We start from the raw sequence: 13324 nt of genomic DNA on the forward strand, positions 1-13324 counted from the left end.
AGCCTGATGGCTGTGTGGAAGAAGCGGTTCCTGAACCTGGATGTACCAAATTGCAGGCTCCTGTACCTTCTACCTGATGGCAGCGGAGAGATGAGTGCGTGGCCAGGATGGTATGTGTCCTTGATGATGTTGACGGCCTTTTTAAGGCAGCGACTGCGATAGATGCCTTCGATGGTGGGGAGGTCAAAGCCGAGGATGGACTGGGCAGTGGTCACAACTTTCTGCATTCTTTTCCGTTCCTGGACGCTCAAGTTGCCGAACCAAGACACGATGCAACCAGTCAGCATGCTCTCTACTGTGCACCTGTAGAAGTTTGAGAGCAAAATCTGACACCCACTAGCAGCGGTAGAAGTCGAGGAAAGTTGAATTGTAATTTGAATGAACATTGGATAGGTACATGGATGGGGACAACATTGCAGGGATAAAATAGGAGAAGACATGGAGCAGGTATTGATTTCGTGGCTTCTTAGATTTGGATAAACTGGAAAACTGATTGACATAAAAAACAGACATACGTTGCAGTAATAGAAGGTGGTCTTGTGATAAATGTGCATAGTTGGAAAGGGAACTAACTGAGAACGCTACTTGTGAATTTACTGTAAGTAGACTTTTTTAACTCTTGCACAGCTCCCCTAATATATTTATTTTTATTTAGTCTGGTTTGTGCAAACAAATAGAAGAAGCTAAGGTCCCAAAGAAGACCAAAATTGGTATTCTGCCATTTGTTATTGGATTTGAGGAGTTCTTAACTGTTGCTGAAACCATCTTTAAGAATGCTGAGCGAAGAGGTGACCTGGATAAAGCCTACAATAAAATAATTGCAGCAGTCTTCACCAGCAGTAAGTAAATATTTCCTAGGAAGAGTGGAAACAGATAAACTTCACTCCAGTTGTGGTGCCTACCGACATAAAACTCTTTAAATATATAGAGTGCCCAACTCATTTATTTTGGCTAAATCCTAAAAATGCATTTGTGTTGATCATGTTGGGGGGAGGGGGGAGTTATACCCTACACTCCAGGCTATTTCGGGTGATTATTATGGAAAAAAAACAGAATGTTGATTACAGTGATGCTAAAATAAGAGTGCATTCCTACATATAAATGGATTATGTGAATGCTATCATCTTTAATCGCAGGTATGACATTCTGTGGAAAAGCCAATATTATAAAGAACCTCTTTCATAAAATTGATTATAGTTATTCAAATTTAGTTGTGACTAAAGTAAAGTGCAAGGTTTATCAAGGGAGATAACTTTCTGAAATAACTTTTTTTCCAAATTAGACCAGTGCTTTTAAAAGGATGACAACAGAGGGCTGCATAGAAAAATAGGTGTAGGAGTTGGCCATTCAGCCCTTTCCTGCATTGCCATTCAATATGATCATGGCTGATCATCTAAGATCAGTACTCCATTCCAGTTTTCCCCCCATATCTCTTGTTTCCTTTAACCCCATGAGCTAAATCTATCTAGGTAGGTATAGAAACATAGAAAATAGGCGCAGGAGCAGAGGAGTGGACAAAAACCAGAGATGAAAAGGAGACAAAAAGCTGTGAGATAAAGGAAGAAGAAGAGTGAGGCCAGTGGAAGCAATGTCAGTCGAAGGGTAAAATGGGGTGGGAAAGTGAGCCCCACCTGGTGGGGAGCCAGGTGGGGCACAGATAGGGGAAGAGGGAGAATAAAAAGGGGGGGGATTTTGTTGGTTAGTTACCTAAAATTGGTGAATTCACTGTTCAAATCGATGGGTTGTAAACTATCCAAGTGGCATGAACCCAAGTGGTTCTGTTTCGTCCAGTTCATCGCCTATCCATGTCTTTCAGATATGCTGCTTGACCCGCTGAGATTCCAGCACATTGTGTCTTTGATATGTAAATGATATATTGAGAACCTAATTTATACACATACATTAAAAATCAATTTTTATATATCAGAATAAGATTGCTTCTTACATTTTGGTATGTGGAATCCTTTACTTATCCATTTCTTATAAACAACCCTATCATTTTAGCCTTCCACATTCCACCCTACCAGCCGTCACATACAACAGATAATCCTCCGACATTTTCGCAACCTCCAACGGGATCCCACCACTGGCCACATCTTCCCATCTCCTCCCCTTTTGGCATTCCGCAGAGACCGCTCCCTCCCTGTTCAATTCGTCCCTTCCTCCCAAACCACCCCCTCCCCTGATACTTTCCCTTGCAGCCGCTGGAAATGTTACACTTGTCACTTTACCTTCCCCCCCCCCCGACTCCACCCAAGGACCTAAGATGCGGCAAAGGTTCACCAGCACCTCCTTCAACCTCACCTATTGACCTATTGCATCCGCTGCTCCAGGTGTCATTTGCTCTGCATCGGTGAGACCAAGAGAAGGCTTGGCGATCTCTTCGCCCAACACCTCCGGTCAGTTTGCAATAACCAACCTGATTTCCCGGTGGCTCAGCACTTAAACTCCCCCTCCCATTCCGAATCCGACCGAATTCCACTGCAAATTGGAGGACCAGCACCTCATATTTTATTTGGATAGTTTACACCGAGCGGTATGAACATTGACTTCTCCAATTTCAGGTAGTCCTTGCTTTTTCCCTCTTTCCCCTCCCCTTCCCAGCTCTCCCACAGCCCGCTGTCTCCTCCTCTTTCTTTCTTCTTCCCGCCCCCACATCAGTCTGAAGAAGGGTCTCGATCCGAAACGTCACCTATTCCTTCGTTCCATAGATGCTGCCTAACCCGCTGAGTTTCCCCAGCATTTTTGTCTACCTATCATATTAGCCTAATCTCTTGTCTTTTAAAATAAAAAAAGCCCTTCAGATATAATCAGAATGTTATTTAAACCAGTAATCTTATTCTAATATTTTGTTTTGTATTCCAAGTTGAAAACATTGCCTTAATGAATTTGAAGATTCCTCCAGATGTTGTTATAATGGAGAATTTTCACCAAATCTACTGCTTCCTCTCCGAAATGAAGATCAACAGTCTTGAAGATAGAAAAAAGGACGCCCACCAACAATACACAGAACACCTTAACCTCTATGTTACTAAATATCTGGGACAGCCATTGGAGAAACTAAATGTCCGTAACTCAATTGTATATCTCTTTATTTATTAATGAAAAAATGTTTTAGTAACTACAAGTAGTGAGATCAAAATTCAAGTCTGATATCTGCTGCAAATGTTCCACAGACGGCCTGGCAATTGTAGACTATGATCTTCCTCTTTCAAAAAATACTTTGCTTTACAGTTTTCGATGGCAGATAATAATGTGCAATTCATTCCAGAAACTTAAGAAGTGAACTTCATTAATCATATTATTAATATTTTTATACCCCCTTTCATGCTGATTTCTGATATGACAATACAGAGATGAGGATAAATAAAGATATGGTCTCAAAATGATGTATGCCCTTATTCTTCTGCAGTCCTCAGTTTTTCCCAGACACCAAGTAGCCTGCAAAGCAGCAGTTTCCTTTGTCACCCTTCCTCATGGCTCCATACCATAAAACAAGGGAGATTTAAATCCTAAAATGTCTCCATTGACTTATTGCAATAATCTATATCATGCAGCTCTGCTAATGAGGCAACATCGTGAAAAATACCATGTTATGATCAGGTGGACATACCATCATAATTTTATGACGTGCAATGCAGCGAAAGGTACACCAAACATGCACTGGGAGTAGTATTTCTATAAAACTTGTGTTGTCAAGATGATTTTCATTCTTGGAAGCATTGCAATCTGCATTAAAATATGAAGGCACTGTTATAGAAATATATACAAAGGGCAAGTTCTTTAGACTGTTAAAATCATAGAACACGGTAAGTCATGTGTAGGAAGGAACTGCTGATGCTGCTTTAAAACAAAGATAGACACAATAAGCTGGAGTAACTACAGGTTAGAGAGCATCTCTGGAGAAAAGGAAGAGGTGACGTTTCAGGTTGAGACTCTTAAGACTGAGAGTTGGGAAAGAGGAATGTGAGATATAGACGGTGATATAGAGAGATATGGGACAAATTAATGAAAGATGTAATTAAATCCAAAGAGCTAGTGTAGTCAGTCAGCTAATGTTTTCTTTGAACTCAATTACGTTTGTACACTGTTTACTCATTTGCCATGACACCCTTTTCTGGCAAAAAAATATCTTTGTTCTAAAATATTTAATTTGCATCCGTGTGCCTATCAGATTTTGGTTCTGTTTGGTTGCACCATGTGACAAAACTGAATGGCTGTTTCAAAAGGAAATTCAATAATCTTCAAGTGTTGAATATGAAATGGGTTGTGCTTCATACTCTTTAGCCCCTATATTCTGAGATATTTTAATTATTTGGAGCATGCCCACAACTCTGTCGCATCTAAACATTTACATTAGATTAGCATAATATGAACAGACAAAATCTTCCTGTAATATTTGTTAAATTCTCCAATATACTTCAATGTTGAGTATTTTGATAGTTTTGAATTTCTGGTATTGATCATATTTTGGATATGTATTTTTAATCTACAGATCTTCTTTGATGGTGTCAAGACTCGGATTGCACAGGGAGTGAAAGAGGATGAAATAAGCTATCAACTGGCATTTAGCAAACAAGAATTAAGGAAGGTGATTGAAAAATATCAAGGTAAAGAGGTGAAGAAGGCACTGGAAACCCTCTACAAAAAGGTTCTAAAGCATCTGAGTGAAGAAGGAAACTTGTTACAGGTAATGAGGGTAAATCAAAATTGAATTGCAGCAACAGCTAAATAATGCAACGTTGGATAATTATTGAGCTTTTAAACAGAATTTCTAGAACTATTAAAACTAAAATGTATAATAGCATTAAAAAAAAAAATTTCACATGATATTTATTCCTGTCCTCTGGGTTTTAGATGTCAGAATTTTTGTTCTATTGTCAACATTATGCTCTTTAGTTTTCTATTTCAAACTCAAATCATTCCAAATCAAGTGCAAGGACATAAACTACATTTAAAGTTCAATATTTTTTTATCTTACTGCATTGCAAATTTTAAGACGGACGGAAGAAAAATGCTCTATGAAACAGAGCGATGCAAAAATGTCACAAAGGGAGTGCACAAGGATATTTAAACATTTGCACATTTTTTTAAATACTGATTTTATTTTTCAAACTTATTTCAACTGATACATTTTATTCTGCTTTCAAGTTGGTTAGAAAACCTGTTTTATCCAAGAACATTTAAATATATGAACGCTGGGGTAAGATTTCAGCTTTAGGAACTGGATGCAAATTGCATCGGATTTTAAATGTTTGGAGAATTGTTCAGGCACAATTCACAGAAACTGCATTGCCAATTAACGTGTTTTTTTTTGTAGGCTTTGACTTTTATTGTATTTTAATTAATGTTGGTTTTGTCAACTTAAGATGCACTACATTGAACGCATAATTTAGGTGCTTATTCCGTATCCTTTTTACTTTCTTTTTCATCATATAGAATCAATGATACTTATGAATTCTGACAATAAAAACACCTTTGTGCACTGTCATTGAAACCATCTTTTAATTTATTTATAACAGTATTTCCAAAGGAATCAGTATAATTAAACATAATTTATTTTGCAGGTGGTGTGGTGCACAATGCAAGGAGAATTTGTTCATCAGTACAAGCAGTTTGAAGAAATGATTGCTCGATGCTACCCTGGCTCTGGCATAACCATGAACTTTAGTATAGAGGATATTCTACAGTATTTTTTGGATATAACGAAGTCAAACTGACAGCAAACTGATTAGTATTTAAACATCAACTAAAATGTATATATTTCCAGTTCTCAGAATTTGTATCTTTCGCTTATATGTCAAGTTAGGTAACATTTTAAGGTTAAGCATAAATTTGTAGTTAAGACATTATATTTCTAAAGAAGAATACCAGTCTATAATTATTTTAACTTTTTTTTTACTGGTTATAACAGGCCTGGGGTTGGGACATAAAGCTGAAGGTTTCTATAGGAACTTATGTTTAAAAGTGCCTGGGCATTATATCGCAGGGAGATGAAATAAGAGAGAAGACCAGGAACTACTGCTCTCTATTACAACACACAGCATAGCTGAAGGATATGAAATCCACCTGACTTGAATCATGAGCTCCCAAAATGATGTTTTCTTTCTCGATATGTAGTAGCAGGCCCCTTTATTAATCAGCCTTCCTCACTTTGTTTCACTGAATATGACAACTGATTCAATTTAATTTCCACTAATTCCAGCTACATACCCCAAAACTTGAAGTTCCTTGAAGTAAGTCTCCCTTACATCACAAATGTTAATTTTTCCTCTCCCTGATCTTGAAGTAGACGGCAGCACCTGGGTTGTTCAATATATGCTTTAACCTCAGTATGAAGAGACACATAGGGCACCAGCCTGCGTGTCATCTATGTATTGTTAAAAAATCTTGAACCTCACTGATACTTTTTAAAATTATCATTCCAGATTTTACAGTTTCAAATGTATTTGTTAAATAAAACAATTTTACTGTGGATATTGACAATTGTTTTAGATATGTTCGATAGAAAATTTCCATTGCATGGTGCTTGATGCCTCTTCACAGGATATCTTATACTGTTTTGGGTTGCTAGCTCAGAACTGTAGGCTGGAAATTTATCATCGTGGGAAGACAGTACATTAAATCATTAGTTACATTGGGTCATTCCAACTTAAAACAAATATTAAGTCTTTCATTCCCAACACAAAGCATACTTCCTCTAGGATTAACAATTTGCCCCTTTTTCAGTATAGAAAACATTGTAAAAGATGCACAAAATAAAATGTAAAGTTAGAAATAATCTGACAGATTTTTGCATCATCTTTATCCATGGATGAGATAATGGAAGACTGGAGGGTAGTTAATGTTATTCACATATTCAAGAAGGATGGTGGGGTAAGCCAGGAAACAATAGGCCAGTGAGCCATTCGTCAAATGTAAAGAAAGTATTGGAAAACATTCTTAGGGATTTCATTTATGATCACCTGGAACGGCAGGGATTTATTATGGGTAGTCAACATGGGTTTGTGACGGGAAATCTTATTATATAAATCTGATTGAGGAGAATATCAAGAAGATTGATTAAAGCAAGGCAGTAGAAGTGATTTAGTTGGATTTTGACAAAGTCTCACATGGTAGGGTTGGTCCAAATAATAAGGGTGCATGGGATCCAAGCTGTCATGACAATGTCGATCCAAAATTAGCTTTGTAGTAAGAAGCAGTGGTTAGTGGAGGAGGGTAGACACAAAATGCTGGAGTCACTGAGCGGGACAGGCAGTATCTCTGGAGAGAAGGAATGGGTGACGTTTCGGGTCGAGACTCTGTTAGTGGAGAAGGGTTGTTTATCAGATTGTAAATTTGCAACCAGCGATATAGCGCAGGCATTGGTCTTGGGATCTTTCTTGTCATAAATGATTTGGATGAGAATGTCTTTGATCTGATCAGTAGGTTTGCTGATGACACAAGATTGGTGGAATTGTAGATCACATGCATGGTTGCCTCATGATACCGATGAACACCGATTAGCTGAAAGGTTGGGCAGAGTGATGGCAGATGGAATTTAATCCAGGCACGTGGCGCAGTGGCGCAGCGGTAGAGTTGCTTCCTTACAGTGTCAGAGATCTGGGTTTGATCCTGTCTACAGTGTTTGTATTTAAGAAGGAACTGCAGATGCTGGAAAATCGAAGGTACACAAAAAAGCTGGAGAAACTCGGCGGGTGCAGCAGCATCTATGGAGCGAAGGAAAAAGGCAACGTTTCGGGCCGAAACCCTTCTTCAGACATCTGTTCTCCCTGTGACAGCAGGGGTTTTCTCTGGGTGCTCCGGTTTCCTCCCGAATTCCAAGGACGTGCAGACTAGTAGGTTAATTGTTTTTTTGTAAATTGCCCCTAGTGTGTAAACTGCAAAACTGGGATTACATAGAACTGGTGTACAGGTAATTGTTGGTTAGCGTGGACTCAGTGGGCAGAAGGGTATGTTTCCATGCTGTATCTCTAAACTGAACTAAATTATGAGGTACACAAAATTGCTGGAGGAACTCAGCGGGTGCAGCAGCATCTATGGAGCGAAGGAAATAGGCGACGTTTCGGGCCGAAACCCTTCTTCAGATTGAAGAACCAGTCTGAAGAAGGGTTTCGGCCCGAAACGTCGCCTATTTCCTTCGCTCCATAGATGCTGCTGCACCCGCTGAGTTCCTCCAGCAATTTTGTGTACCTTCGATATTCCAGCATCTGCAGTTCCCTTTTGAATAAATTATGAGGTAATTCACTTTGAGCAAGGACATAAAAGGATTGATGTATAGAGGAACCGTAGTGTTTTTTTCATATATTAGACAAGATTAGGTAGGTAACGCATTTAGGTCGGCATGGACCAGTTGGGCTGAGGGAATTGTTTCTGTGCTGTATGGCTCTATGACTTAAGATCAAGTAAGTGAGGCATCATCTTGCCATATATTTCCAGCATTTGCATTAATTTTCAAGTTTGATTTGTTTTTCCCTCATAGTACCTTGATACTTTTCATCATATTTCCACAAGTCGTGTGGTTAAAGCGTTGTCTGATAATCGTCATTGATTCAGGGAAAATCATGATTCACATTCCCAGCAAATGCTTAAGTTTAAATATTTCAGTTATTGCCTGTAGATGGTGCCACATTCATAAGGTTGAGCCATTTAGACATTAGTGGGCTTTCCAATTGTCGGGAAATGTTCATTCTCTTGAATCCACTAGTTACTGAACTTCATTTAAAAGTTACAAAATTATTATCCTTTGTGCCACAAGCCTTGATTAAAGGTATTTTCATTAAATTCAAGTGTGGAATAGATTGACCAAATTGTTCCATTAAGTAGAGATATCTGAAAGTTATCTAATCAGCAACTTTCTTCATCTTTACATAAACCTGTCCCAAAATACATAATTATGAATGAGAAGCCTCAAAGAAATAAATTACGCAAAGAGACCAATAGCTTGACTGATGTGAATTTTTCAGAAATGTTAAAGGGTAGTGCAGTAAGATGGTTTAAATTGATAAGTTTCAAATCATGAAGCCATCTGCCAGGTCATTAAGGCTTCCCAGAGACATCCTAAGACTAGCTTGCCATCTGATAGGACAAATAACTTGCGTTATTATGGCACAAAGGAGGATAGCTAGTTTTGACACATAGTCACCTGTTGTTATATAAGTGCATGCTTTGGCCTTTGGGCAGTGACTTCACCTTTTGAGGAGAGAGAGGGAGCCTGGACCCTTGGCTCATTGATCTAAATCCTTGAAGCCTGCTTATATTTCGTTGTGCTGGGAAATTCACAGAAATTAACACTTTGTTGCTGACTTTTGAGTAATTCATACAAACACTGGAGATGTAAATGTAAAAAGTGTTTATTTAGTATGACAAGCAGACCTTCTGCAAAAATCTCTTGGAAGATTCTCAAAATCCATCAAGGTTTTATACCCTTTAACCCAAAGATAACACCAGGTGATTAAATATACTTCCAATAGTAACAATTTCATAATTGACTTCAACATTTTGACTGTAGGCAAAAGACTGGGATGTTTTTACGATGGAAACACATCTCAACTATCAAGAATAACTTTGCATATTCAAATACTGCTTGTTGCAAATCCAGACACCCAAATCAGCCTTACAAATGCGGTGAGAGATGGCTCTATTGGCAGACAGAGGTCTCTTGTCAACAAGTTGAATATGCCACTTATTTTTTTTTTTTTTTTTTTTTTTTTTTTTTTTGGGCGCCGACCTGTAGGGGGTATGGCTGCCTAGCCTGCAGCTGTCTGTTTTTCATTTCTTTTTTCTTATTTTTAGTTAGTTTAGTGTTTTTGTTTTTAAGGAGTTCTAGCTTTTTTATGTGTGGGGAGGGGGGGGGGGAAGGGGGAAACTAATTTTCAGGGTCCCTACCTGGTCGGAGATGCAGCTTTTCTCCGGGCTGCACTTTCGACCCGTCCTCGCGGCCTACCAGCGGGCCTGGAACGGTATTTCCTGAGGGGACCGCCCGGAGCATCGGCTGCGGAGCTGCGGGTCCGAGGAGCGAGGGGACCGCCCGGAGCCTCGGCATCGGCGGCGGCGGAGCTGCGGGTGAGGACGGCGGTGCAGCGCTGGAGCGCCATTGCGGGGCGGGCGGTGCCTTGCCTGGGTCGCCGCGCTGGAACTCCGGTGAGCTGGACCGGCGTTAAAAACAACGCGGAGCTGCGGGCGGCGGCGCTGAAACTTTACATCGGGAGCCTGGGATCTCTCGATGAGATCGCCAGTTGAGCTCCATTCGGCGCGGCCTTGTCGGCTCCGGAAGCCACGGTTTCAAGTAGGGAGGCGGCCGTTCCAGGGTTCCCATGCCGCTGAGAGGACTCTCCCGACGCCGGAACATCATCACCCGGCGAGGACGGCCTGGAACATCGGGCCTCCGTAGAGGCAACTGTGGAGGCCTCAATAGGCCCGACTATGGGTGGACATTGGGGATGGGACTGGACTTTGTGCCTTCCCCCATAATGGGAACCATTGTGGGGGGATGTTTTTATGTTAAAGCTATTTATTATTGTTATGTTTGTATTCTTTTTTATGTGCTGCATTGGCAAAAGGAATTTCACTACATCTAGGTGTATGTGACAATAAATCAACCTTTGAACCTTTGAACCTTTATCTCTGGGAAAGAAAACAAGAGTGTCAATGGTATTTTAGTGTCATATGTACCAGCTACAAAACGATGACATTCTTGATTTGCTACAGCTTTGTAGGCCCATTAACACAGAACCTAAATGTATAGGGTGATTTCACGAAAGGTCACTGGATCATAGATCCTCACCCACGTGACCGCAAAAGCCAACTGGGGTACAAGCGTCACTTCCGGTACATGTTATTGATGCTGAAAACGCGAACTTTCACACCCGTTAAAAACCGCGAAAACGGCCCGTTTTTGAGCTGTAAATAACTGTGCCAGTCGGGGTGACCGTGAGACACAGTTATCTTACTTTACAGTCCAGAAGATAGATAAAAACAAAGGTAGATACAAGAGGGAGCTGAAGGGGCAGCAACAGTGGAAGTGGTTAGCGGACATTCGCCGTGGAGATATAAAGATCGAAAATATCGGGAATTATCGCGTTTGCTCGCTGCATTTCATCAAAAGTAAGGCATTATTGACGTTTTATCTTTATTCATTTGTTATATGAAAAGTTTTAAAAGTGAAAAATCCGTCAGTAAAATTGCAAAATCGCCCATGGTTCTCAGGTGGGCTTTAACATGCAAAATGAAAACGCTTCTGAAGCTAAATTTACCATTTAAATAATCGTAAACTATCAATGCGTTTTGAAATAAATTTTACTCAGATGCAAGCTAAGGAATGGGATAATTGTCAGCTGTTAATTGGATAATAATAATAAAATGTCCTGATTTTGTCCAATTAACAGCTGACAATTATCCCATTCCTTAGCTTGCATCTGAGTAAAATTTATTTCAAAACGCATTGATAGTTTACGATTATTTAAATGGTAAATGTAGCTTCAGAAGCGTTTTCATTTTGCATGTTAAAACCCACCTGAGAACCATGGGCGATTTTGCAATTTTACTGACGGATTTTTCACTTTTAAAACTTTTCATATAACAAATGAATAAAGATAAAACGTCAATAATGCCTTACTTTTGATGAAATGCAGCGAGCAAACGCGATGATTCCCGATATTTTCGATCTTTATATCTCCACGGTGAATGTCCGCTAACCACTTCCGCTGTTGTTGCCCCTTCAGCTCCCTCTCGTATTTACCTTTGTTTTTATCTATCTTCTGGACTGTAAAGTAAGATAACTGTGTCTCACGGTCACCCCGACTGGCACAGTTATTTACAGCTCAAAAACGGGCCGTTTTCGCGGTTTTTAACGGGTGTGAAAGTTCGCGTTTTCAGCATCAATAACATGTACCGGAAGTGACGCTTGTACCCCAGTTGGATTTTGCAGTCACGTGGGTGAGGATCTATGATCCAGTGACCTTTCGTGAAATCACCCTATACAATTCTCAATTATACAATAAATTACCAATTAATGATACTAGGTAACCAGACCATAATAGGGCAAAAATCCAAAGTCCGTGGTGCAACCAAAACAGTCAAGAGTGTTTAATTGTCATATGTCCCAGATGGAACAATGACATCCTTACTTGCAACCAAAGATCTTAGAGCAGAGCAAGATGGGTTACTCTCACGCAAACGTGTAGTACGCTCATGGGCGGATTCATGGGTGATTATAGGACCCATTTTAGCGACCAGTCCCCGCCATCTTGTTCCGCCATCTTGCTTCCGGCCAAAGATCGGATCTTTGTTTCTGCAGCGGGGAGAGGGAGTGCGCAGCCCGGGGCAGCGGGGAGAGGGAGTGCGCGGCCCGGGGCAGCGGGGAGAGGGAGTGTGCGGCCCGGGGCAGCGGGGAGAGGGAGTGTGCGGACCGGGGAGAGGGAGTGCGCGGCCCGGGGAGAGGGAGTGTGCGGCCCGGGGCAGCGGGGAGAGGGAGTGCGCGGCCCGGGGAGAGGGAGTGTGCGGCCTGGGGCAGCGGGGAGAGGGGGTGCGCGGCCCGGAGAGAGGGAGTGTGGGGCCCGGGGCAGCGGGGAGAGGGAGTGCGCGGCCCGGGGAGAGGGAGTGCGCAGCCCGGGGAGAGGGAGTGTGGGGCCCGGGGCAGCGGGGAGAGGGAGTGTGGGGCCCGGGGCAGCGGGGAGAGGGAGTGAGCGGCCCTGGGCAGCGGGGAGAGGGAGTGAGCGGCCTGGGGCAGTGGGGAGAGGGAGTGAGCGGCCCTGGGCAGCGGGGAGAGAGAGTGAGCGGCCTGGGGCAGCGGGGAGAGGGAGTGAGCGGCCCTGGGCAGCCGGGAGAGGGAGTGTGGGGCCCGGGGAGAGGGAGTGAGCGGCCCGGGGCAGCGGGGAGAGGGGCATAGGAGGGGGGGAGACATTGCAGTGTGGGGGCAGGCGAGGGAGTGCCGGGGGGGGGGGGGGGGGAGAAGAGTTGAGTGGGATAAGGCCTAGTGTGTGTGAAGTTGAGGGGAGGTTTACAATGTTTCTTATTTAATGTCCCTTGTCTAGTCTGAAATAAAGTTCATCATTGGATCAGAAGAAATATAATTGTGTGTATATGATTATATACATTTATATCACATTCATGTATGTGTGTTTACAAACATTTTATTCTTTAACAAGAATTAACAGAATTAAGAACTAACAGAATTATGAATCTAACCCTATATCACACACAAAAACTTCCCCCGCAATGTCAATTACCCTGCGGGTCGGGTCGGTTCCGGTTACTACAAAATCAACTCAAACACTGCTTGTGAGCCATTTAAAAAGAAATAATTTAAAAAACATTAAAAAAG

At 41.6% G+C, this 13324-nt stretch overlaps 1 protein-coding gene across 1 annotated transcript in view; it reads left to right on the top strand.

The window, feature by feature from the left end:
- LOC116979080 (exocyst complex component 1-like) overlaps positions 1–6477 on the top strand; it is a 40087-nt gene extending 33610 nt beyond the window's left edge. The window contains exons 15-18 of the mRNA XM_033030529.1: positions 656–839; positions 2867–3066; positions 4496–4690; positions 5568–6477. Of these exons, the coding sequence (XP_032886420.1) occupies positions 656–839; positions 2867–3066; positions 4496–4690; positions 5568–5720 (732 nt within the window). The 3' untranslated portion in view covers positions 5721–6477. The remainder of the gene's footprint in view (positions 1–655; positions 840–2866; positions 3067–4495; positions 4691–5567) is intronic.
- Positions 6478–13324: the final 6847 nt, after the last annotated feature.

This window comes from Amblyraja radiata, chromosome 12, assembly GCF_010909765.2.
Source record: "Amblyraja radiata isolate CabotCenter1 chromosome 12, sAmbRad1.1.pri, whole genome shotgun sequence".
Lineage (NCBI taxonomy): Eukaryota > Metazoa > Chordata > Chondrichthyes > Rajiformes > Rajidae > Amblyraja > Amblyraja radiata.